Source organism: Choloepus didactylus (assembly GCF_015220235.1).
Source record: "Choloepus didactylus isolate mChoDid1 chromosome 11 unlocalized genomic scaffold, mChoDid1.pri SUPER_11_unloc4, whole genome shotgun sequence".
NCBI classification, from domain to species: Eukaryota; Metazoa; Chordata; class Mammalia; order Pilosa; family Megalonychidae; genus Choloepus; species Choloepus didactylus.
This window is the reverse complement of record NW_023637581.1, coordinates 2,698,757-2,723,446: the sequence shown is the minus strand read 5'-3', so window position 1 is coordinate 2,723,446 and position 24,690 is coordinate 2,698,757. Positions and strand designations below refer to the sequence as shown.

The window sequence follows — 24,690 nt, the reverse complement described above, 5'->3', positions numbered from 1 at the left end:
TAAGAGAAGGCTTCAGCTACCACTGTCACCTTTTGCTAAACAGAATTTGCACTGTTTTGGTTTATTTTTGACTAAATGGGAGCTCTAGTGCTGGTAGTTGGCTGTGAATTGAGTGTTTCCTCTGAAATGATGGTTGCTTGGTCATGCTGCATTTCTAAATGTTAAAGAGAATATAGTGTTTTTTTGGAAATTGCGTCTTGGCATCATGCTGCTGCTCAGAACATCAGGAAGAACTAAAAACTTGAGATAGCTACAGAAAATGAAATCATCACCAACAAGGAACTGTCTAACAATACTGGAAAAATTATAAATCAAGCAACTGGTGGTGGGTGCCAATGAATATAATGTTATAAAAGCTACTTGGGTTCCTAAAGGCTTGTGTGTGCTGGGCTATACAAGAGAGGAAATGGGGGGCAATTAAAATGACTTTATCCAAAAAACAAACAAACAAACAAACAAAAAACATTTCCAAACAAAATGAAGCAAAACAATGGGAAAAACAGATACCGTGAAATAGCTTCATTCCTTCCAATTTGTTTCATTTTTAAACTGTGGTGATAGATATATATTTATCTTCAGATTCTGGACCATAGATGCTGTGAATGGAGGCTTTGAATTTTACAAATCCACCAGAGATTTTAGGTTTCAAGTTTCTTCTGATTCTAAACCTGAAAAAATGAAGAAAGACAGTAAGGATGATAATACCTTGAAGTTGGACTTTATTCTAGCTTAAGCAATCCAGGTCCTTTAGCTCCACTTCTCTTTGGGGTGTCTAATCTTGGGCAGCAGGAAAGGAAGGAGAAACTTCATAAATTTACTTCTGAAGTTGTTAGCATTGGCACAAGTGTTATAAACCATGATCCAGCTGTTGCTAATACTGCAGTGACCTCTGAGAACAAGAGCAGCTTCAGTTTTAGAACTGTAGAAGCCAAAAGTGTTTCATTGGCCCATTCACATGTAAGACATCAGAAATAAAAATGGAGAAATTGCCTCCAGCCAAAGGAGGGTTCGCTTCTGGAAATATGGGATCTGCCTCTCTGCCACCTGCCTCAGCGTTCACTTTGGGAAGGACAGAGGAGAAACAGCAAGAGCATGTCACTTCTGCTACTCCTGTGTATGGGACAAAAACTGATAAAGAAGAGACAAAGTGGAAGCCACTGTTTTCCTTTGGCAATTCAAAGCAAACCAAAGATGAGAGTTGTTCACCATTGACATTTGGTTTCAATATGATAAAACTATCTGAGAAGGCATCTGAACAGTCAACAAAGGCCACTTTTGCTTTTGGAGTTCAAACCAATGCTGCAGCTGATCAAGGAATAGCAAAGCCAGTTTTCAGTTTCTTCAACAACAGTTCCTGTGGTTCAAAGACATCAGCCACTTCAGCAGGTAGTGGTGTATTTGCTTATTCCAACCCTTCCTCCAACCCACCTGTGGCCGCTTGTGTGTTTGGACAGACCAGCAATCCCATCAGCAGCTCTGCCCTTGGTAACTTTGCTGAACCCAGCACATCTCAGTCTTTGCTGTTTTCTCAAGGGAGCAAACCAGCAACCCTCTATGGCACTGGTACAGCTGTCACCCCATTTGTCTTAGGTCCAGGAGCCATGAGTAATAATACTTCAACCTCTGGTTTCAGCTCTGGAGCTACAACCTCATCTAGCTCTGCAGGATCCATCTGTCTAGGCAGACAAGTAATAAACTAATGATAAAAAAATATAAAAGATGTGGGAGGATGAAAACATAAGATGGCGGCTAGGTGAGACAGCAAAAAAAAAAAAAAAAAAAAAACAACACCTCCATGAAAAATACTAGATAAAAGCCAGAAAGTGACCCAGAACAACAGTTCCAGTGATGTACCAGCCAGACAAAGTCTGCTAAATCCACAGGGAGTGTGCATTTGGTGAAACCAGGAATCTATGTTCTGAAATGAGTGAGTAAGCTGGCTGAAAGTCCCATGGCCATGCTGAAGCATGTAGAAACTGCAGGTTGGTGTTTGGAGATGGACTAGTTCTTTAAAAAAAAAAAAACAAAAAACCCAGGAGCAGCTACAGATACGGCAGTGAGAACTGCAGTGAAGCACTGCAGGAGTGGGCTGTAGCCAATGCCTCGGTATCTGGCATGGAGGATAGCCCTCCCTACACCCACTGCTGATTGTCTCAGGGACAGTGGGACAGAGGGGAACCAAAAGGAGAAAGAAAATTTGCCCCTTGCAGACATCTCCTCGGTGGCCTGGGGATGCTGCCACTCGGGGCCAGACCCACAGCTGAGAGCCGCACCAAGAAACCCAGTGTGACCGGGTGTCTTTCCCGCAGCACTATGCACACATCACAGTACTGGCTGTGGACGCCTTTAGTGCACCCACAGCTAATTGTCCCGCAGCTGGGAAGGTGGAGCTGTGCGAAAAGGGGGAAAGCACACCCCATTCAACTATCTTTAAAGCAGGCTCGGAAGGCCTCTGCATGGCCCAGCAGGCCAGGGTGTCCCTGGAAGCTGGTGCGCACTTGTGACATTGCACAGCCTTCCCTCAGCAGAGGTCCCAGAAGAGCATGGCAGGGATAGGGGACCTGCTCAGAAAACCCAGGGTCCCTATGCAAATACCAAGGACTTGTGGGTAAGCAGCAGAGACAGTCTGTGGCAAGACTGAAATGAAGGCTTAGACTCATGTAACAGCCTTTAATCTCCAGGAACACCTGGGAGGTTTGATTATTAAAGCTGTCCTGCCTCCCTAACCACCCAGACACACGCCCCACATTCAAGGCGGACAGCACTAACAACATACCCAAACTTACTGCACCAATTGAACCCCACAAGAATCAGATCCCCACACACCAGAAAGACAAAGTCGGGGAGAACTGACTTGAGGGGAATAGGTGACTTACAGACATCATCTGCTGGCTAGTTAAAGTTTAGAGATCGGTATTTTTTTTATATCCAGAAAGAACCCTATCAAGTAAAGCAAATGCCTAGAGGCCAGAAACAACAGAAAATCTTAATGCATATGATAAAACCAGATGATATAGAGAACCCAACCCCAAACACCCAAATTAAAAGATCAGAAGAGACAGAGTACTTGGTGCAATTAATCAAAGACATAAAATCACACAATGAGAGCATGACCCAGGACATAAAGGACATGAAGAAGAGCATGACACAGGATATAAAGGACATAAAGAAGACCCCAGAAGAGCATAAAGAAAAAATTGCAAGAGTAAATAAAAAAATAGAAGATCTTATGGAAATAAAAGAAACTGTTGGCCAAGTTAAAAAGACTCTGTATACTCATAATACAAGATTAGAGGAAGTTGAACAATGACTCAGCATCCTCGATGACCAGAGAACAGAAAATGAAAGAACAAAAGAAAGTATGGGGAAAAAATAAAAAAAAATTGAAATGGATCTCAAGGATACGATAGATAAAATAAAATGTCCAAACTTAAGACTCATTGGTGCCCCAGAAGGGGAAGAGAAGGGTAAAGGTCTAGAAAGAGTATTCAAAGAAATTGTTGAGAAAACTTCCCAAACCCTCTATATAATATAAATACACAAAGCATAAATGCCCAGCAAACTCTAAATAGAATAAATCCAAATAAACCCATTCCAAGACATATTCTGATCAGACTGTCAAATATTGAAGAGAAGGAGCAAGTTCTGAAAGCAGCAAGAGAAAAGCAATTCACCACATACAATGGAAAGGACATAAGACTAAGTAGTAACTACTCAGCAGCCACCATGGAGACAAGAAGGCAGTGGCATGACATATTTAAAATTCTGAGAGAAAATAATTTCAAACTAAGAATACTTTATCCAGCAAAACTCTCCTTCACGTTTGAGGGAAAGCTTAAGTTTTTCACAGAGAAATGCTGAGAGATTTTGCTAATAAAAGACCTGCCCTACTTCAGACACTAAAGGGAGCCCTACCAACAGAGAAACAAAGAAAGGAGAGAGAGAGACAGAGAATTTTAACAGACATATATAGAACATTGAAGCCCAAATCACCAGGACACACATTTTTCTCTAGTGATCATGGATCTTTCTCCAGAATAGACTATATGCTGGGACATAAAATGAGACTCAATAAATTAAAAAAAAAAAACAAAAAACAAAAACTGAATATATTCAAAGCACATTCTCTGGCCACAATGGAATACAAATAGAAGTCAATGATTTTTGATTTGTAGCTCCACTATTTACTTCCTACAGGATATAAAATACATAAACTCTATTGACAAATCAGTAGCTTTGGACTCAATGTAAAATATGTAATTTTTGACAAGAACTGTATAAAGGTTGGGGGAGGGAGATGTATAGGAACATAGTTTGTGTCATGTTGAAGTTATATTGGTATAAAAGAAAAACAAGATTGTTATGGATTTAAGAGGTTAAATTTAAGCCCTACAGTAAACACAAAGAAATTATCAGGGAATATGACCATAGAGATGAAAAGTACAGTATGGGTTATGAGAAGTGGGGGAAGGGGCAATGGGGAGTTAATAAATGAGTGTAGGGTTGCTGTTTAGGGTGAAGGGAAATTTCTAGTAATGGATGGTGGGGATCCGGTAGCATTGTAACATTCTAAATGTGATTAATCCCACTAATGTAATACTAGGGAGGGGTTGGAATGGGAAGATTTAAGCCATATATATGTTTCCACAATTGAAAAAGAAGAAAAAAAAGAAGAAAAAGACAGTCTAAATAGGCAATGACAATTAAATGCCAAGGACATGGGAATTGTATATGTGAATTATATTGTTTCTTCAAGGATGTGTGCAGCTAGCTCTCATATGTTCAGAAGACAGAGCAATAGATGATGGATGATAGGGAGGGAGGGAGGGAGGGAAAGAAAGAATTGGTGTGACAGGATGTTAAAGTTGGTGGATCAGGGTAACGGGGGAGGGGGTCGGGGTATGCTGGAGTTCTGTGTATGGGTTTTGTATTGTTCTTGCAACTGTTCCTGTAAATTTGAATTTATTTCAAATTAAAATTTAAAAAATAGTGGGAGGATAAGGGATATGGGATGGTTTAGGTGTTCCTTATTTTTGAGTAATGAAAATGTTTGAATATTGATTGTGGCCCTGCATGAACAACTATACAGTGATACTGTTAGCCATTGATTGTGTTCTTTGGCTGGATTATTTGGTGTGTGAGTATATCTCAATCAAATTGCATTAAAAAAAAAAACAAAAGAAAGAAAAAATGTTCAAAGACAACATGCTAAGTTGTGACCAATAAAGGTATCCTTTCCCAGATGCACGGTGGCAGTGCATCAGTGTAAGTTACCATTGGGCCATCAAGAAATCACTTGACCACATTAAGGAATTGGAAACAGTGGAATTAATACCCCACTCACATCCATTGCATAGCCCAGTCTGCCAGTGAAGGAGCCTGATGCTGCCTGGAGGATGGTGTATTGATTATAGAGAATATAACCATGTAAATTCTCCTTTTGTTCACAGGTGTACCAAACATAGCTACATTGTTACAGGATATTAGTTCTCAGGCCAATTTTATTTTGTGTCAGATCTTTTTTTTTTTTTTTTTTAATTTTTGTTGGGATTGTTCAGATACCATACAATTATCCAAAGATCCAAAGTGTACAATCAGTTGCCCCTGGTACCCTCATACAACTGTGCATCCATTGCCACACTTAATTTTTGTTCAATTTTTAGAAGCTTTTCATTACTCCAGACAATAAATAAAGTGAAAGATGAAAAAAGAAAAAAAGAAAAGGAAACTCAAATCCTCCCATATCCCTAACCAACCCCCCCTCAATTTTTGACTCATAGTGTTGGTATAGTACATTTGTTACTCTTTATGAAAAAATGTTGAATACTACTAACTGTATTATATAGTTTGCAATAGGTATATATTTCTTCCTTATATGCTCCTCTATTACTAACTTCTGATTGTATTGTCATACATTTGTTCTGGTTCATGGAAGAGATTTCTAATATTTGTACAGTTAATCATGGACATTGCCCACAATAGGATTCAGTTTTATACATTCCCATCTTTTGATCTCCAACTTTCCTTCTGGTGACATATATGACTCTGAGCTTCCCCTTTCCACCTCATTCACACACCATTGGGCACTGTTAGTTATTCTTGCATCTTGCTACCAACACCTCTTTTCATTGCCAAACATTTAAGTTCATCCTAGTTGAACATTCTCATATTAAGGAACCGCTCCCCATTCTTAAGCCTTGTCCTATATCTTGGTACCTTATATTTCATGTCTATGAGTTTACATATTATAATTAGTTCCTATCAGTGAGACCCTGCAATATTTGTCCTTATATATCTGCCTTATTTCACTCATTATATTGCCCTCAAGGTTTTGTCATCAACCCATTTTTTTAAATATGGTTTTGTTCATACACTGTACATTCCATCCTAAGTAAATAATCGATGGTTCTCTGTATGGTCATATATTTATGTGTTCACCATCTTCACCACTATCTATATAAGGGCATCTACATTTCTTCCACAAGGCAGGAGGGAGAGTCGAAGAAGATAGAGAGGCAAAAGAAAGAGGAAAAAAAAAAAATGACAGCTAGGAAGCAGCAAAAGGAAAAATAACCTTAAATCAAAGAAGAGTAAAGAGTTATACAACACTACCAATGCCAAGTGTCTAACATGCCTCCCCTAACACCCCCTCTTATCTGCATTTACCTTGGTATATCACCTTTGTTACATTAAAGGAAGCATAATACAATGATTCTGTTAGTTACAGTCTCTAATTTACGTTGATTGCATCTCTCCCCCAATACCTCCCCATTTCTAACACCTTGCAAGGTTGAGATTTGCTTTTTCTTCCTCATAAAAGAACATATTTGTACATTTTATCACAATTGTTGAACTCTCTAGATTTCACCAAGTTATACAGTCCCAGTCTTTATCTTTCCTTCTTTCTTCTGGTGTCTCACATGCTCCCAACCTTCCTCTCTCAACCGTATTCATAGTTCTCTGTTTTCACTGTACTTAGATTGGTGTGTTACCATCTCCCAAAATTGTGTTCCAAACCACGTACTCCTGTCTTCTCCTGTCACTTTGTAGTGCTCCCTTTAGTATTTCCTGTAGGGCAGGTATTGTTCACAAAGTCTCTCATTGTCTGTTTGTCAGAAAATATTTTGAGCTCTCCCTCATAATTGAAGGACAGCTTTGCTGGATATAGGATTCTTGGTTGGTGGTTTTTCTCTTTCAGTATTTTAAATATATCACACCACTTCCTTCTTGCCTCCATGGTTTCTGCTGAGAAATCCACACAGTCTTATTAAGCTTCCTTTGTATGTGATGGATCGCTTTTCTCTTGCTGCTTTCAGGATTCTCTCTTTGTCTTTGACACTTGATAATCTGATTATTAAGTGTCTTGGCGTAGGCCTATTCAGATTTATTCTGTTTGGAGTATGCTGCGCTTCTTAGATCTAGAATTTTATGTCTTTCATAAGAGATGGGAAATTTTCATTAATTATTTCCTCTATTATTGCTTCTTCCCCTTTTTCCCTTCTCTTCTCCTTCTGGGACACCAATGATACATACGTTCTTGTACTTTGTTTCATCTTTAAGTTCCTGGAGATGTTGCTCATATTTTTTCATTCTTTTCTCCATCTGCTCCTTTGTGTCTAGGCTTTCAGGTGTTTGTTCTCCAGTTCCTGAGTGTTTTCTTCTGCCTCTTGAGATCTGCTGTTTTATGTTTCCATTGTGTCTTTCATCTCCTGTGTTGTGCCTTTCATTTCCATAGATTCTACTAGTAGTTTTTTTGAACTTTTGATTTCTGCCTTATGTATGCCCAGTGTTTTCTTTACAGCCTCTATCTCTTTTGCGATATCTTCTCCAAACTTTCTGAATTGATTTAACATTAGTTGTTTAAATTCCTGTGTCTCAGTTGAAGTGTACATTTTGTTCCTTTGACTGGGCCATAACTTTGTTTTTCTTAGTATAGATTATAATTTTCTGTTGTCTAGGCATGGTTTCCTTGGTTAACCCAGTTAGGTTTTCCTAGACCAGAACAGGCTCAGGTGCCAGAGGGAAGAAATATTCAGTATCTGGTTTCCCTGAGGGTGGCTCTTAGAAAATTGGTTCCTATGATGCCTCACGTCACTGTGATTTTCTGCCCAGCAGGTGGTGCTTGTTAGCCTATAATTCTTGACTGGTGTGAGGAGGTGTGGCTGTGTTCCCGCAGGCTCTGGGGTCTGGTTCTGAATGGAAAGGGCCCTACCCCTTTCCTCTTAGAGAAGACAGATCCCCTAGGGGGAGGTCATTAGCATTTCAGTGGTCTGTCTCTCTGCTTGTGCTATCTCCACCCTTCTTTGAGTCACAGCACTGGGAACTGTAATGGCTGGGGCTTTCTCCACTGAGCCGAAAAAGAAACAGTCCCCTTCAGACCTAGTCCAAGGCAACCCTCCAGCTCTCCAAGGTCAGTCGTCACCCAAAGCCTCTGGTTTTTTGGGGGATTCGTACCTGTAGTGAGCAGTTCACACTCGCTACTTAAAACCCCAGTTGCAGCTCAGCTGAGCTACATTCACTTGCTGGGAGAGAGCTTCTCTCTGGCACCACGAGGCTTGGCAGCTTGGGCTTTGGGGGAGGGGGCCTCATGACTTGGATCCGCAGGTTTTACTTACAGATTTTATGCTGTGATCTCAGGCATTCCTCCCAGTTCAGGTTGGTGTATGATGAGTGGATGGTCTCATTTGCACCCCTGCAGTTATTCTGTATTATTTACTAGTTGTTTCTGGTTTTTTTTTAGTTGTTCCAGGGGGCTTCTTAGCTTCTACTCCTATCTGTGCTGCCATCTTCCCTCCTCCCCCTTTGAGTTGGATCCTGGTAATTATCTTTTTAGCATTTCTGTAGATCCTTCCAGCCAGCCTGCCTTCTCCTTCATGTGGGAAGGACAGCAGTGGACATTTACCATGCTACCACAAGGATATCTTCACAGTCCCACCATTTGCCCTGATTTGGTAGCTCACGATTTTAAAATGTGGAAACCTCCAGCAGAGGTCACTCTCCTTCATTATATTGATGAGTTAATGTTGAACAAGTAACTGTCTTGCAGAATTGGAAACTGCAGCTAAGACCATCATGGCCCACCTCGAGAGCCCCGAGGAGGATGGGCTGTAAATGGGGACAAATTACAAGGGCTTGGATACTCTGTCAAATAGTTAAGTGTTGTTTGGTCAGGTAAGACTAAGACTGTTCCTTCTGCTGTTGCTGATAAAGTGTAAAATTACCCCATTCCATGTACTGCTAAACAGCTCATGGGTTTCCTTGTTTTTGGGTTATTGGAGTCAGTTTATACTCCGGTTAGCACAGATTCTAAAATCCTTGTATGTCCTAATTAGGAAAGTAAAAACATGGGAATGGGATGGTCCACAGCAAGCTGCTTTTAAAAAAGCCAAACAGGTGATCGCCAAGGCCCAGGCATTTTTGGGGGTGGACCCAGGTGTGCCTTGCAAATGAGATGTGGTCATTAGTGGTCTTGGCTTTGGGTGGGGCTTGTGGCAAAGGCAGCAGGCAAAGCAGTTTCCCATTGGCTTTTGGTCTCAGCTCTGGAAAGGAACCGAACTCCAGTACAGTTCCTTAGGAAAACAACTGTGTATTGCCTATAATGCCTTAGGACATTAAATAATTGACCCAAAAATGTCCTGTGAATTTTCAAACAACCATCCCCATAAAAGGGCGGGTATGGGAGATTTCCATTAACCTCATTCTGGCAGTGCACAATTCAGCACATTAATGAAATGAAAAGCTTACCTGGTATAGTGCAGCATTTTCAACAGCTCTTTAAGCTGAGATGACAATATCTTAGAACAGTTTATTATGTGGAAGAACAAGATTTGCCCCTCCCCACTGATCCTCCCAAGGTGGCTATTTCTGTGTCCAGCATTGACAGATGTGACAGTATACCTGAGTTCCGTGGTACATTGGTGGATCAGCATACAGTCAGCTCACTACCTGGAAAGCAGCAGCTGTGCAACTTCGTAAGGACAGCATGTGGTGGGAAACTGCAACTGTGGAAGACAGCTAGTGGCCTGAATTAAGGGCTCTGTGGATGCTCACTGTTCATGAACCTGGAGATGCATTAACTATTTGTACTGACAATTGGGCAGTGTTCTGAGGCCTCAGTATGCTTGGCCATGTGGAAGTGAGAGCAGTGGACTGTTGTCAGCCACCCCCATGGGGAAGGGAAATGTGGGTGGTCATCTTGAGTGGCTGTCATAATCGAAAGGTAACTGCTTCATGTCTCTGTCCGTAACACTGGTTCTTTACCTGGCAATATTGAAGCAGATGCTTTAGCAAAAATTTGTATCATAGAGCCAACATTGCACAAGCCTGCAAAATGGTCAGTCTAGGTTATGTGTTTCTGCTTTAATCTTTGTTATTTCTTTTCTTCTACTTGCATTAGGGTTAGTTTGCTGATCATTGTCTAGCCTCTTCCATTGTTCAGCTTGCGGGGGGGGCGCAGTTGACTCGTCTGGGGGGGGGGTGCGGCCGGTTGCTAAATCCTAGGCTCTCAGGATTGCTCGGAGGGTACCGCGGCGGGGCTCTTTCCCGGAGGCGAGGGGCGAGGCGGGGGACTGGGCCCCGGTCCCCGGCTGTGCGTGCAGGTGTGGAGGGCGGCGAGAGGACAACAGGCGGGCAGGTTTCTTTGAGGGGGAGGAAGCCAATAGAGTTTATTAGGGGAGAGTACAAAGCTTATATCTGGCGTTTAGAGAGGGCGGGGTAGCTGTAGAGGTTAAAAGGCTTGGATTGGTTCTGAGAGGGGGCGCGGAGGTTGTTTGAAAAGGGGCGGGAGTTGCTTCGGTAACGAAGACGGTGGAGGGTGCGGGTAAGGGCACGGGGGGGGGGGTTTCTCCGGCAATCTCTCCGCCAACGGTTGTACTTTGGGGTGAGGAAATGGGGCCTGCATTCGGCTCCACTTTCTCAGGCCCGGGGGGCCGTGGAGGGCGCTACCACCCGTGCCCCACTACCTTTCCTAGGGGCTGATCAGTTCCCCTGGCCCAGGCCCGCCCAGTCGGAACTCGATAACAGTGTCCCGCACAGCTAGGTCTTTGGTTTTAGCTCTTTCTTGCTTTCTGATGTATGCATTTAGAGGTATAAATTTTCCTCTCAGCACCTCCTTCACTGCATCCCATGGGTTTTGAGTTGTGTTCTTGTTTTCATTCATCTCTAGATAGTTACCTGTTTCACTTGCAGTTTTTTCTTTGACCCACTCGTTGTTTAGGAGTGTGTTGTTTAACCTCCATGTTTTTGTGAAAGATCTGGTTGATTGGTGGTTGTTGATTTCTAGTTGCATTCCATCATGGTCAGTGAATGTGCTTTGAATAATTTCAGTCTTTTTAAATTTATGGAGGCAAGTTTTGTACCCCAGCATATGATCTGACCTGGAGAGTGTTCCATGAGCTCTAGTGAAAAATGTATATCCTGGTAATTTGGGATGTAATGCTCAAATTCATTTATCACATTTTTTAGGTTCTCAGTTTCCTTGTTGGTCATCTGTCTTGTTCTATCTATAGAGGATAGTGCAGTGTTGAAGTCTCCCACTATTACTGTAGAAATGTCTATGGCTTTCTTCAGTTTTGTCAGTGTTTGTCTCATGTACACAGGAGCAAGCATCCCCAGACTGGATGTCACACCCAACCTGTCCCTGTTTCTGTACCACATCTGCGCAGGGGCACTATGCCAGTGGCTGCCCCAAGGAGTGCTGCAGGCCATTCATGCATCAGCACTGGCCCTGCCATGCCTGTCACCTGCACTACCCCCACAGCATGGAAGATGTGGTGGTTGGTCCATGTGCCGGCACTCAGCTCATGCTGGGCTACCTGGAGGAGCATGGCTTCACCGACCCCGTCCTCATCCCCAAGAAAGATGGGCTGGGCCTGGCCATCCTGGCCCCACCTTCTGCATCAGCCACATCAAGAACTACATGGGTAAGTGCCCTCTCTTGGCTGTGGGGGCTCAGGGCCTGCTTTTAGACCCCCAGGCTAGGGTGGCCTTGGGGACTCAATCACAGAATGCTCTGGCTGCCTCCAGGTTTTGGGTGGGCATGGAAATTACTGCATGTGGGTTTCAGGGAGCAGAGCTAGGTATGATGGTCTGTGAAATGTGCTCAGCCATGCTCAGGTTATGCTGAGAATTATACATGGCCTCCTGCTAAAGTAGTGTGTGAGTGTGGCCAGCCGCTTCCCCTTTCAGGTCACTTGATTCAGCTAATCATATATTCCACCACCATTGGTTGTCCTATGATCCTGTGATGCCCAGGGATTCCTGGAGGCCTATGTCCTCTTCCATGAGGTTGGCAGGTTCTGGAGCCTCCTGGCCCATCATCCTCTTAGCCCAGGTCCTGCCTTCTCCAAAGCTTAGTTCTGCATTTGGTCTGGGTACCATGTGCAAGTGATGTCAGTGGCAGCTCACCATCTCATTTTCCATTTCCAGATGCTGGTGCTTTGGACACATGCAGGAGTGTGACACATGGGGTGTGTTAGGGGTGGCCAGCAAGGCAGCCTGTCATGGAGACGCCAGCAATCCCCCCAGTGGCCAGATGGCCTGTGCTTTGGTGCCCTCATTGTTGCTGGGGCTCCTGGTGCTTGTGGGAGATGTCTCATGGCCAGTGGGGGAGGAAGGAAAACCCTGAAAAGGAAAACATTCTGTCCAGCCATGGGTCACTTGTCTGACAGGTGAAGACACATCTCTGATGATCCAAGTTTGACTGTCTTCATCTGTCGTCCCATGCAGGGGTGTGTTTTTATTTAGGGTCTAGATAAGCTGCTAGGAAAACAGTAGGCTTTGTTGTTAAAAAGAGTTTTCTGTTGCTTGGTTGTACTTAAAATGAGTGTGATAGAGCCCAACGTTAAGTTGAAGAACGAAATGAAATTCCTTCTTTATTGTTTATGCAGATCTGGCAGGGAAAAGTGAAAGAATTAAGGCAGTACCTTAATTCTTGATTGTACTTGTAGGCTTTTATGAGATTTTAAAAAAATCCACAGTATTTATATGAATGATAGTGGTACTTAAAAATCCCCAGCAGAACAAAACTAGCTTTACCACAAGGCTTACAGTACCAAATAGAGATGATAATGCTCACTGATATTTGAGTGCTTACTGTGTGCCAGCCATAGTGAGGAACTTGAGGTGGAGAAGCCCAAAGACACACAGTCAGTGGCAGAACATCAGATAACTAAAGACATACTTATTTTTTCCCTTTGATGCAACTGGAAAAAAAAACAAAACAAGAAAAGATAAAATACACATAAACTAAAGCTAATCAGGTTCCAATTTTTAATGCAGAGAACTGAGTTTAAAGTAGCTGTATTTATTAGATTGATCAGTCATCTTTGATAATGCAAATATTCTTACTCTTTTGGGTTTCTGTTAAAGTAAGCAACCATCTGGGTTTATCTAGGAATTTAAGTGATAAAATCCACAATAGTCCTATGCCTACTGGGATGGGTTGGTCACCCTATTTCTGATGTTGATACCAAGTTTTGTTTCTACCTTCACACTAGGAAATTCTTTACCAAAGCAAGGCTATGAACTGATCATAAGAAATCTTTTTTTTTTTTTTTTACTTCTTTGTACTAGGTTGTTTGTCTGTGGATTTTGCCTGCTGTTTAAGGCTTGAACCTGGGGACTATCACTGTGTACACAGTGCTTAGCACATGATGACTTGTGAATTCAGTGTTCTGGGTACTTAGTTTACAGAAACTATAACTAACGACTGTGCCAGTGTTAATGACGGAGAAACTGAGTCAAGGAAAAGCGAGACATTGCTTACGGCCATAGGTACCCACAGCCCCTAGTCGGCTGCATTGCATCCTTATGATTCTGTGCTTGGAAATGTAAACAATAGGCCTTTTTGATAAAAATATTCCTTCCATTTCCTTTAAGTGAATATACTTGATCATTTAAGGGTCTAATTTTAATTAGCAATGCTGCCATCAGGGACTTGGTTAACTTGTTTAGTTAAGCTAAGTTAATTGATAGAAAATTAACTGGAAACAAATATTTTTATCCTGGCTTAGCAAACTGTTTATTTTCCTTAAGCGGAGATTGAATTAAGCCCACATCTCTCAACTTTTTATTTGTATATTTATTTATTTTTGTCAGGGAAATTTAAAAGTTAAAGAGAAGTAGTTATTTTTCTGTCAAAGACTTTTCTTAACACTTCTGTTGGTAGTATTATGGCCCCTTTCCTTAAAGAGCAAAGACGTAAAGAGTTATGCAGCAGGTTACATGCATAGAATTAGGGAGTTAGCTCAGGACTCATGGAATTTGTTATCAGAATTTCCCTTTCTCAACTTTCTAAGCAGGGACCTTAGTCTCTGCTTCATCTAATAAACTAAAAAGTTAAAATGGGCCTTACATCAGAAAACATGAAGCATTCTATGTCCTATTATGTGGGGACATAGGGGGTCAGGGAGGGGTGGGATAATTGGGACAACGAGGACATATATTGATATTTGGGGAGCCTGGAATTTTTAATTCTTAGGAGATCTGCCCTTGGGGACTAGGTTGAGTGCTTTGTTTTCTTTATCCTTTTATTCTCTATAATTCTTCTTCGTAATGATTTGAATGCATTTGATGTGTGCCCATGGTAAATTTTGGAATTCTATCTGTGAAAGGCTGAATCCAGCTCCTAAAACAGCACACGGGCACAGGCCCTGTCCCTACATTCTGTTGGAGTTTGCCTAAGTGAATGCCCACCATGTTCAGACGTCTGGCAGCAACGACCTAAAGGTGAACAGCCACATTATCCACTACTAATGCTTGGAACTATTAACGTCTGTTACTATTTATGCTTATTTAAGAAAGGTTAAGTTGAAAATGGCAAAGAAGGCATCTTTATTTTTATTTTGCCTTGAATAAATCGTAAGCAAATTTTTCTAGTGCAAAAGAGAGAAGAGCAACCTAGATTTGGCTCTTTCAGATCTGCTTTTCTTATTTTGCATCCCCAATTAAATAGCTCAGCTCTGTCCATTTCTCCCCTGAAACATATTCTCATGCTCTCTTCTTTCTTTTGGGAAATTTGCAGCTTCTTGTATATGTTTCAAAATTTTAAAATTATAATTAAACTTTAGACAAAATATGTTACCTTTTGGTACTGAACTCGGCATACACTGCTGCCTTACCTCTGAACTAAATCTTCCACTGGTGAAAGAAAAACAAAAGCAGTCTGTCAATGGGGTGTTCTTTGCTCTCCTCTAATAATCATCTTTATTGCCATGCATTTCTCCTGATCACTGCTCTGACATTTTCATGAAAATTACCGAGGGCAGCTGAACTAGATAAATTAGGCCCTTTTTGACCAAATAAAAACCACTGACATTTTGGCAGTGCTCAACTCATTAACAGTATTAGCTAGGAGTCCTGCTTTTAGCTAAGCTCCATCCTGAGCGTTTGACTGTAGGTTGGGAAAGATAAAGACCTTAAAGCTGCTAATTAATAAGTGTAATAAATGGCAAACAGTTTGTGGGAGTCCCTGAATAGCATTAATCAGATTTCGAAAGCACATACACTTTAATAATTTGTTTTTATTTCAATGTGGAAAAAAAACATTATTCTAGGGATGTGAAGGAAGTGGTTTTTGGTATAGTATTGCAGTAGCTAAATTCAAGAGAAATGAGTTTAATCATGTAAGCATTCTCTATCATTTAGGTTTTCTTAGAAAAAGCTTAAAGAGTTCCTTTGCCTCTGGTTCCCTGCTGTAGAGCCTGTTGGAGTCAAAGTGCCCAGTCCCCACCTGGAGAGGTGGCAGGGCCCTGACGCCAAGAAAGGGAACTTGCCTGCTGGTTTTATAAGCAGAGAATCATTATGCCTTGTCTCCCTCCAGGTTGCAAAGCTGGTCTGTCTTTTGTTTCTTCCTCCTTGTCTCCTCTGCCAAATGCTCACCTACCCAATAGTCCTTCTATTTCAACTGCTACCTTCACTATTTCTAATTTTTGTTGCCATTCTACTTTTGTGCCATTGGTACCTTTTGCTTGTTCACTGCATTCTTACCTTCTGTTGAGCACTAACCAACTGGGAGATCATTAGTTAAAATCTTTAGCTTCTCCATGCTGATCTGTATGTCTTTCCTTAAATCCAGTGTTTGTAACCATTCTAGAAGCCAGTTAAAACTAGTTCCCAGATAACCAAAAATTGATTAATGGGGGATTAAAAAAAATATCCACTTCCCAAACTAAAAACTTTGTTTTCCAACAGCTTCTGGGGTCCTATATTAAATATTAAATTAGTGAACTGTTATCCCAAGGAGCTCATGATCTTTAATGAACGAAAAATAGAGCAACACTTGGCATATAACAGTATGCTAGGCCTAATGGAAGGAAGGAGGACCCAGAAGATGTAATGTGGACTAGCTGCTTAGCTGCTTTTTAACCCTTATGGGGAGACAGGACACACAATTGTCTTCTGTTAATTAAGTATCAAGTGAGTCACATAGAACATTAATGTTAGGTGTTCAGAGAAACAGCATTATTGTCTGGAATGGTCAAGGGAAGTCAATGAAGGTAGCACATCCCGAAGGACTTCATATAAACAGGAAGGAGGGATTTCTGGTGGTGGTGATGAGAGAGAGAGAGCATGCCCGAGAAGACAGGCATGACTGAAGGGCCTCTAGATGAAGTGGGAAAAGGTAGGGTCCAGCTGGAGTTGTGAGGATCTCCTTAATCTTGCTAAATTAAGCACTAACATTATGGCTACTTACAAGAAACCCCTGTAGAGTTTGAATACAGAAGTGGTATAGGAAAATGGTCCTTAGGGGAAGATGAATGTTGACATCTTTGGTAGTGTTGTTTGGATGGGGAAAAGACTAGAGATGTGGTAGTGAGGAGGAAGAGTTAAGGAGTTGTTTTGGCAACCCAAGTTTGCAAAGATTAGGCTTGGATTAAGATGGAAACACGGTTGGATAACAACAGCGACATAATTGGTGGGTAAAGATACTGTGAAGGGGGAGGCGGGGCAAGATGGCGGACTGGTGAGCTGTATGTTTTAGTTACTCCTCCAGGAAAGTAGGTAGAAAGCCAGGAACTGCGTGGACTGGACACCACAGAGCAATCTGACTTTGGGCATACTTCATACAACACTCATGAAAACGTGGAACTGCTGAGATGAGTGAAATCTGTAAGTTTTTGTGGCCAGGGGACCCGCACCCCTCCCTGCCAGGCTCAGTCCCGTGGGAGGAGGGGCTGTCAGCTCCAGGAAGGAGAAGGGAGAACTGCAGTGGCAGCCCTTATCGGAAACTCATTCTACTGATCCAAACTCCAACCATAGATAGACTGAGACCAGACACCAGAGATTCTGAGAGCAGCCAGCCCAGCAGAGAGGAGACAGGCATAGAAAAAAACAGCACGAAAAACTCCAAAATAAAAGCGGAGGATTTTTGGAGTTCTGGTGAACATAGAAAGGGGAAGGGCCCTGAGGCGCATATGCAAATCCCGAAGAAAAGCTGATCTCTCTGCCCTGTGGACCTTTCCTTAATGGCCCTGGTTGCTTTGTCTCTTAGCATTTCAATAACCCATTAGATCTCTGAGGAGGGCCCGTTTTTTTTTTCTTTTTTTTTTTTTTTCTTTTTTCTTTTAATCCTTTTTTCTTTTTCTAAAACAATTACTCTAAGAAGCCCAATACAGAAAGCTTCAAAGACTTTCAATTTGGGCACGTCAAGTCAAGAGCAGAACTAAGAGAGCTCTGAGACAAAAGGCAATAATCCAGTGGCTGAGAAAATTCACTAAACACCACAACTTCCCAAGAAAAGGGAGGTGTCCGCTCACAGCCATCATCCTGGTGGACAGGAAACACTCCTGCCCAGCCCCAGCCCCATGGCCCAGAGCTGCCCCAGACAACCCAGTGTGATGGAAGTGCTTCAAATAACAGGCACACACCACAAAACTGGGCGTGGACATTAGCCTTCCCTGCAACCTCAGCTGATTGTCCCAGAGTTGGGAAGGTGGAGCAGTGTGAATTAACAAAGCCCCATTCAGTCATCATTTCAGCAGACTGGGAGCCTCCCTACACAGCCCAGCAGCCCAGAACCGCCCTGGGGGAACGGCACTCACCTGTGACATAGCACAGTCATCCCTCAACAGAGGACCCGGGGTGCACGGCCTGGAAGAGGGGCCCACTCACAAGTCTCAGGAGCCATACGCCAATACCAAGGACTTGTGGGTCAGTGGCAGAGACAAACTGTGGCAGGAATGAACTGAAGGATTAGACTATTACAGCAGCTTTAAAACTCTAGGATCACCAGGGAGATTTGATTGTTAGAGCCACCCCCCCTCCCTGACTGCCCAGAAACACGCCCCATATACAGGGCAGGCAACACCAACTACACACGCAAGCTTGGTACACCAATTGGACCCCACAAGACTCACTCCCCCACTCACCACAAAGGCTAAGCAGGGGAGAACTGGCTTGTGGAGAACAGGTGGCTTGTGGACGCCGCCTGCTGGTTAGTTAGAGAAAGTGTACTCCACGAAGCTGTAGATCTGATAAATTAGAGATAAGGACTTCAATTGGTCTACAAATCCTAAAAGAACCCTATCAAGTTCAGCAAATGCCAAGAGGCCAAAAACAACAGAAAATTATAAAGCATATGAAAAAACCAGACGATATGTATAACCCAAGCCCAAGCACCCAAATCCAAAGATCAGAAGAGACACAGCACCTAGAGCAGCTATTCAAAGAACTAAAGATGAACAATGAGACCATAGTACGGGATACAAAGGATATCAAGAAGACCCTAGAAGAGCATAAAGAAGACATTGCAAGACTAAATAAAAAAATGGATGATCTTATGGAAATTAAAGAAACTGTTGACCAAATTAAAAAGATTCTGGACACTCATAGTACAAGACTAGAGGAAGTTGAACAACAAATCAGTGACCTGGAAGATGACAGAATGGAAAATGAAAGCATAAAAGAAAGAATGGGGAAAAAATTTGAAAAAAATCGAAACGGACCTCAGGGATATGATAGATAATATGAAACGTCCGAATATAAGACTCATTGGTGTTCCAGAAGGGGAAGAAAAGGGTAAAGGTCTAGGAAGAGTATTCAAACAAATTGTTGGGTAAAACTTCCCAAATCTTCTAAACAACATAAATACACAAATCATAAATGCTCAGCGAACTCCAAATAGAATAAATCCAAATAAACCCACTCCAAGACATATTCTGATCACACTGTCAAACACAGAAGAGAAGGAGCAAGTTCTGAAAGCAGCAATAGAAAAGCAATTCACCACATACAAAGGAAACAGCATAAGACTAAGTAGTGACTACTCAGCAGCCACCATGGAGGCGAGAAGGCAGTGGCACGATATATTTAAAATTCTGAGTGAGAAAAATTTCCAACCAAGAATACTTTATCCAGCAAAGCTCTCCTTCAAATTTGAGGGAGAGCTTAAATTTTTCACAGACAAACATGCTGAGAGAATTTGGTAACAAGAGACCTGCCCTACTGGAGATACTAAAGGAGCCCTACAGACAGAGAAACAAAGAAAGGACAGAGAGACTTGGAGAAAGGTTCAGTACTAAAGAGATTCAGTATGGGTACAATAAAGGATATTAATAGAGAGAGGGGAAAAATATGACAAGCATAAACCAAAGGATAAGATGGCTGATTCAAGAAAGCAAGAAATGCCTTCACGGTTATAACGTTGAATGTAAATGGATTAAACTCCCCAATTAAAAGATATAGATTCGCAGAATGGATCAAAAAAAATGAACCATCAATATGTTGCATACAAGATACTCATCTTAGACACAGGGACACAAAGAAACTGAAAGTGAAAGGATGGAAAAAAATATTTCATGCAAGCTACAGCCAAAAGAAAGCAGGTGTAGCAATATTAATCTCGGATAAAATAGACTTTAAATGCAGGGATGTTTTGAGAGACAAAGAAGGCCACTACGTACTAATAAAAGGGGCAATTCAGCAAGAAGAGATAACAATCGTAAATGTCTATGCACCCAATCAAGGTGGCACAAAATACATGAGAGAAACACTGGCAAAACTAAAGGAAGCAATTGATGTTTCCACAATAATTGTGGGAGACTTCAACACATCACTCTCTCCTATAGATAGATCAACCAGACAGAAGACCAATAAAGAAATTGAAAACCTAAACAATCTGATAAATGAATTAGATTTAACAGACATATACAGGACATTACATCCCAAATCACCAGGATACACATACTTTTCTAGTGCTCATGGAACTTTCTCCAGAATAGATCATATGCTGGGACATAAAACAAGCCTCAATAAATTTAAAAAGACTGAAATTATTCAAAGCACATTCTCTGACCACAATGGAATACAATTAGAAGTCAATAACCATCAGAGACTTAGAAAATTCACAAATACCTGGAGGTTAAACAACACACTCCTAAACAATCAGTGGGTTAACGAAGAAACAGCAAGAGAAATTGCTAAATATATAGAGACGAATGAAAATGAGAACACAACATACCAAAACCTATGGGATGCAGCAAAAGCAGTGCTAAGGGGGAAATTTATAGCACTAAACGCATATATTAAAAAGGAAGAAAGAGCCAAAATCAAAGAACTAATGGATCAACTGAAGAAGCTAGAAAATGAACAGCAAACCAATCCTAAACCAAGTACAAGAAAAGAAATAACAAGGATTAAAGCAGAAATAAATGACATAGAGAACAAAAAAACAATAGAGAGGATAAATATCACCAAAAGTTGGTTCTTTGAGAAGATCAACAAGATTGACAAGCCCCTAGCTAGACTGACAAAATCAAAAAGAGAAAAGACCCATATAAACAAAATAATGAATGAAAAAGGTGACATAACTGCAGATCCTGAAGAAATTAAAAAAATTATAAGAGGATATTATGAACAACTGTATGGCAACAAACTGGATAATGTAGAAGAAATGGACAATTTCCTGGAAACATATGAACAAGCTGGACTGACCAGAGAAGAAATAGAAGACCTCAACCAACCCATCACAAGCAAAGAGATCCAATCAGTCATCAAAAATCTTCCCACAAATAAATGCCCAGGGCCAGATGGCTTCACAGGGGAATTCTACCAAACTTTCCAGAAAGAACTGACACCAATCTTACTCAAACTCTTTCAAAACATTGAAGAAAATGGAACACTATCTAACTCATTTTATGAAGCTAACATCAATCTAATACCAAAACCAGGCAAAGATGCTACAAAAAAGGAAAACTACCGGCCAATCTCCCTAATGAATATAGATGCAAAAATCCTCAACAAAATACTTGCAAATCGAATGCAAAGACACATCAAAAAAATCATACACCATGACCAAGTGGGGTTCATTCCAGGCATGGAAGGATGGTTCAACATAAGAAAATCAATCAATGTATTACAACACATTAACAAGTCAAAAGGGAAAAATCAATTGTTCATCTCAATAGATGCTGAAAAAGCATTTGACAAAATCCAACATCCGTTTTTGATAAAAACACTTCAAAAGGTAGGAATTGAAGGAAACTTCCTCAATATGATAAAGAGCATATATGAAAAACCCACAGCCAGCATAGTACTCAATGGTGAGAGACTGAAAGCCTTCCCTCTAAGATCAAGAACAAAACAAGGATGCCCGCTGTCACCACTGTTATTCAACATTGTGCTGGAAGTGCTAGCCAGGGCAATCCGGCAAGACAAAGAAATAAAAGGCATCCAAATTGGAAAAGAAGAAGTAAAACTGTCATTGTTTGCAGATAATATGATCTTATATCTAGAAAACCCTGAGAAATCGACGATACAGCTACTAGAGCTAATAAACAAATTTACCAAAGTAGCGGGATACAAGATTAATGCACATAAGTCAGTAATGTTTCTATATGCTAGAAATGAACAAACTGAAGAGACACTCAAGAAAAAGATACCATTTTCAATAGCAACTAAAAAAATCAAATACCTGGGAATAAACTTAACCAAAGATGTAAAAGACCTATACAAAGAAAACTACATAACTCTACTAAAAGAAATAGAAGGGGACCTTAAAAGATGGAAAAATATTCCATGTTCATGGATAGGAAGGCTAAATGTCATTAAGATGTCAATTCTACCCAAACTCATCTACAGATTCAATGCAATCCCAATCAAAATTCCAACAACCTACTTTGCAGACTTGGAAAAGCTAGTTATCGAATTTATTTGGAAAGGGAAGATGCCTCGATTTGCTAAAGACACTCTAAAAAAGAAAAACGAAGTGGGAGGACTTACACTCCCTGACTTTGAAGCTTATTATAAAGCCACAGTTGCCAAAACAGCATGGTACTGGCACAAAGATAGAGATATTGATCAATGGAATCGAATTGAGAATTCAGAGGTAGACCCTCAGATCTATGGCCGACTGATCTTTGATAAGGCCCCCAAAGTCACTGTACTGAGTCATAATGGTCTTTTCAACAAATGGGGCTGGGAGAGTTGGATATCCATATCCAAAAGAATGAAAGAGGACCCCTACCTCACCCCCTACACAAAAATTAACTCAAAATGGATGAAAGATCTCAATATAAAAGAAAGTACCATAAAACTCCTAGAAGATACTGTAGGAAAACATCTTCAAGACCTTGTATTACGCGGCCACTTCCTAGACTTTACACCCAAAGCACAAGCAACAAAAGAAAAAGATAGATAAATGGGAACTCCTCAAGCTTAGAATTTTCTGCACCTCAAAGGAATTTCTCAAAAAGGTAAAGAGGCAGCCAACTCAATGGGAAAAAATTTTTGGAAACCATGTATCTGATGAAAGACTGATATCTTGCATACATAAAGAAATCCTACAACTCAATGACAATAGTACAGACAGCCCAATTATAAAATGGGCAAAAGATATGAAAAGACAGTTCTCTGAAGAGGAAATACAAATGGCCAAGAAACACATGAAAAAATGTTCAGCTTCACTAGCTATCAGAGAGATGCAAATTAAGACCACAATGAGGGGACAAGATGGCGGAGTGGTGAGGTGCAGAATTTCGTCTCTCCCCTAGAGCAGCTGGCAATTACCCAAGAACTATATGAAACAGTGTTTTCGGGGTCTCCAGTAACCAGTCACACATCGGACGCAAGTTTGGAATTGGAGGAAAAGCTGAGATCGCAGCGAACATTTTGATTTTAAAAAAAAAGTTAAAAAAAAAAAAAAAGAAAACCTCTAGGTAAAAGAAACAAGCTCCAGAATAAACTAATCAAGAAAATCAGATGCCTAGACAACTTAAGATAACAAGCCATACCAGGAAACACAAAAATATGGACCAGGCAAAGGAACAAACTAATAGTTCAACTGAGATACAGGAGTTGAGGCAACTAATGCTAAATAAACTCAATGAAATGAAGGAAGATACACTGAAAGAGCTGAAGGATATAAAGAAGACACTGGATGACCAGAGCAGAAATAAATGCAATTGAGAACAGGAAAACGATAGAGAGAATCAACAAAAACAGAAGTTGGTTCTTTGAGAAAATCAGTAAAATTGATGGGCCGCTGGCTAGGCTAACAAAAAAAGAGCAGATATAAATAAATGCAATCAGAAATGGGAAAGGAAATATAACTACTGACCCTGCAGAAATTAAGGAGATAATGAAAAGATACTATGAGCAACTATATGCTAATAAACTAGACAACTTAGATGAAATGGACAACTTCCTAGAAAAGCATAAACAACCAACATTGACTCAAGAAGAAATAGATGACCTCAACAAATGAATCACAAGTAAAATCATCAAAAAGCTGCCAAAAGGAAAAGCCCAGGACCAGATGGCTTCACATGTGAATTCTACCAAGCATTCAAGAAATAATTAGTACCAATCCTGCTCAAACTCTTCAAAAAAATTGAAGACGAGGGAAAGCTACCTAACTCATTCTATGAAGCCAACATCACCCTAATACCAAAATCCGACAAAGATACTACAAAACAAGAAAATTATAGACCATTTTCTTTAATGAATATAGACACAAAAATCCTCAACATAATACTCGCAAATCGAATCCAGCAACACATTAAAAGATTATACACCATGACCAGGTGGGATTTATTCCAGGTATGCAAGGCTGTTTCAACACAAGAAAATCAATTAATGTAATACAACACATCAATAAATCAAAGCAGAAAAACTACATGATCATCTCGATCGATGCAGAAAAGGCATTTGACAAAATTCAACATCGTTTCCTGATGAAAACACTTCAAAGGATAGGAATAGAAGGGAACTTTTTCAATATGATAAAGGCAATATATGAAAAATCCACAGCTAACATCATACTCAATGGCGAGAGACTGAAAGCTTTTCCTCTAAGATCAGGAACAAGACAGGGATGCCACCATCACCATTGTTATTCAACATTGTGCTGGAAGCTCTAGCTAGAGCAATTAGGCAAGAAAAAGAAATAAAAGGCATCCAAATTGGAGAGGAAGAAGTAAAACTTTCACTCTTTGCAGATGACACAATTCTATATGTAGAATATCCAGAAAAATGTACAGCAAAGCTATTAGAACTAATCAATGAATACAGCAAAGTGGCAGGCTACAAGATCAACATGCAAAAATCTATAGTGTTCTTATACACAAGTAATGTGCAACAAGAGGAGGAAATCAAGAAAAAAATCCCATTTACAACAGCAACCAGAAGAATCAAGTATTTAGGAGTAAACTTAACCAAGGACAAAAAAGACCTTTACATAGAAAAGTATAAGAA

At 40.8% G+C, this 24,690-nt stretch overlaps 1 protein-coding gene across 8 annotated transcripts in view; it reads left to right on the top strand.

The window, feature by feature from the left end:
* LOC119524722 (colorectal mutant cancer protein-like) overlaps positions 1–24,690 on the top strand; it is a 65,556-nt gene that overhangs the window by 18,220 nt on the left and 22,646 nt on the right. For 4 of the 8 annotated variants that reach the window (XM_037823390.1, XM_037823395.1, XM_037823392.1 and 1 more), the window contains one exon: positions 11,598–11,921. In XM_037823390.1, coding sequence (XP_037679318.1) covers positions 11,783–11,921 — 139 coding nt within the window. In that variant the 5' untranslated portion in view covers positions 11,598–11,782. Of the gene's footprint in view, positions 1–11,269; positions 11,922–24,690 lie in introns of those variants that run through there. The other 4 variants (XM_037823394.1, XM_037823398.1, XM_037823396.1 and 1 more) reach the window with 2 other exon arrangements.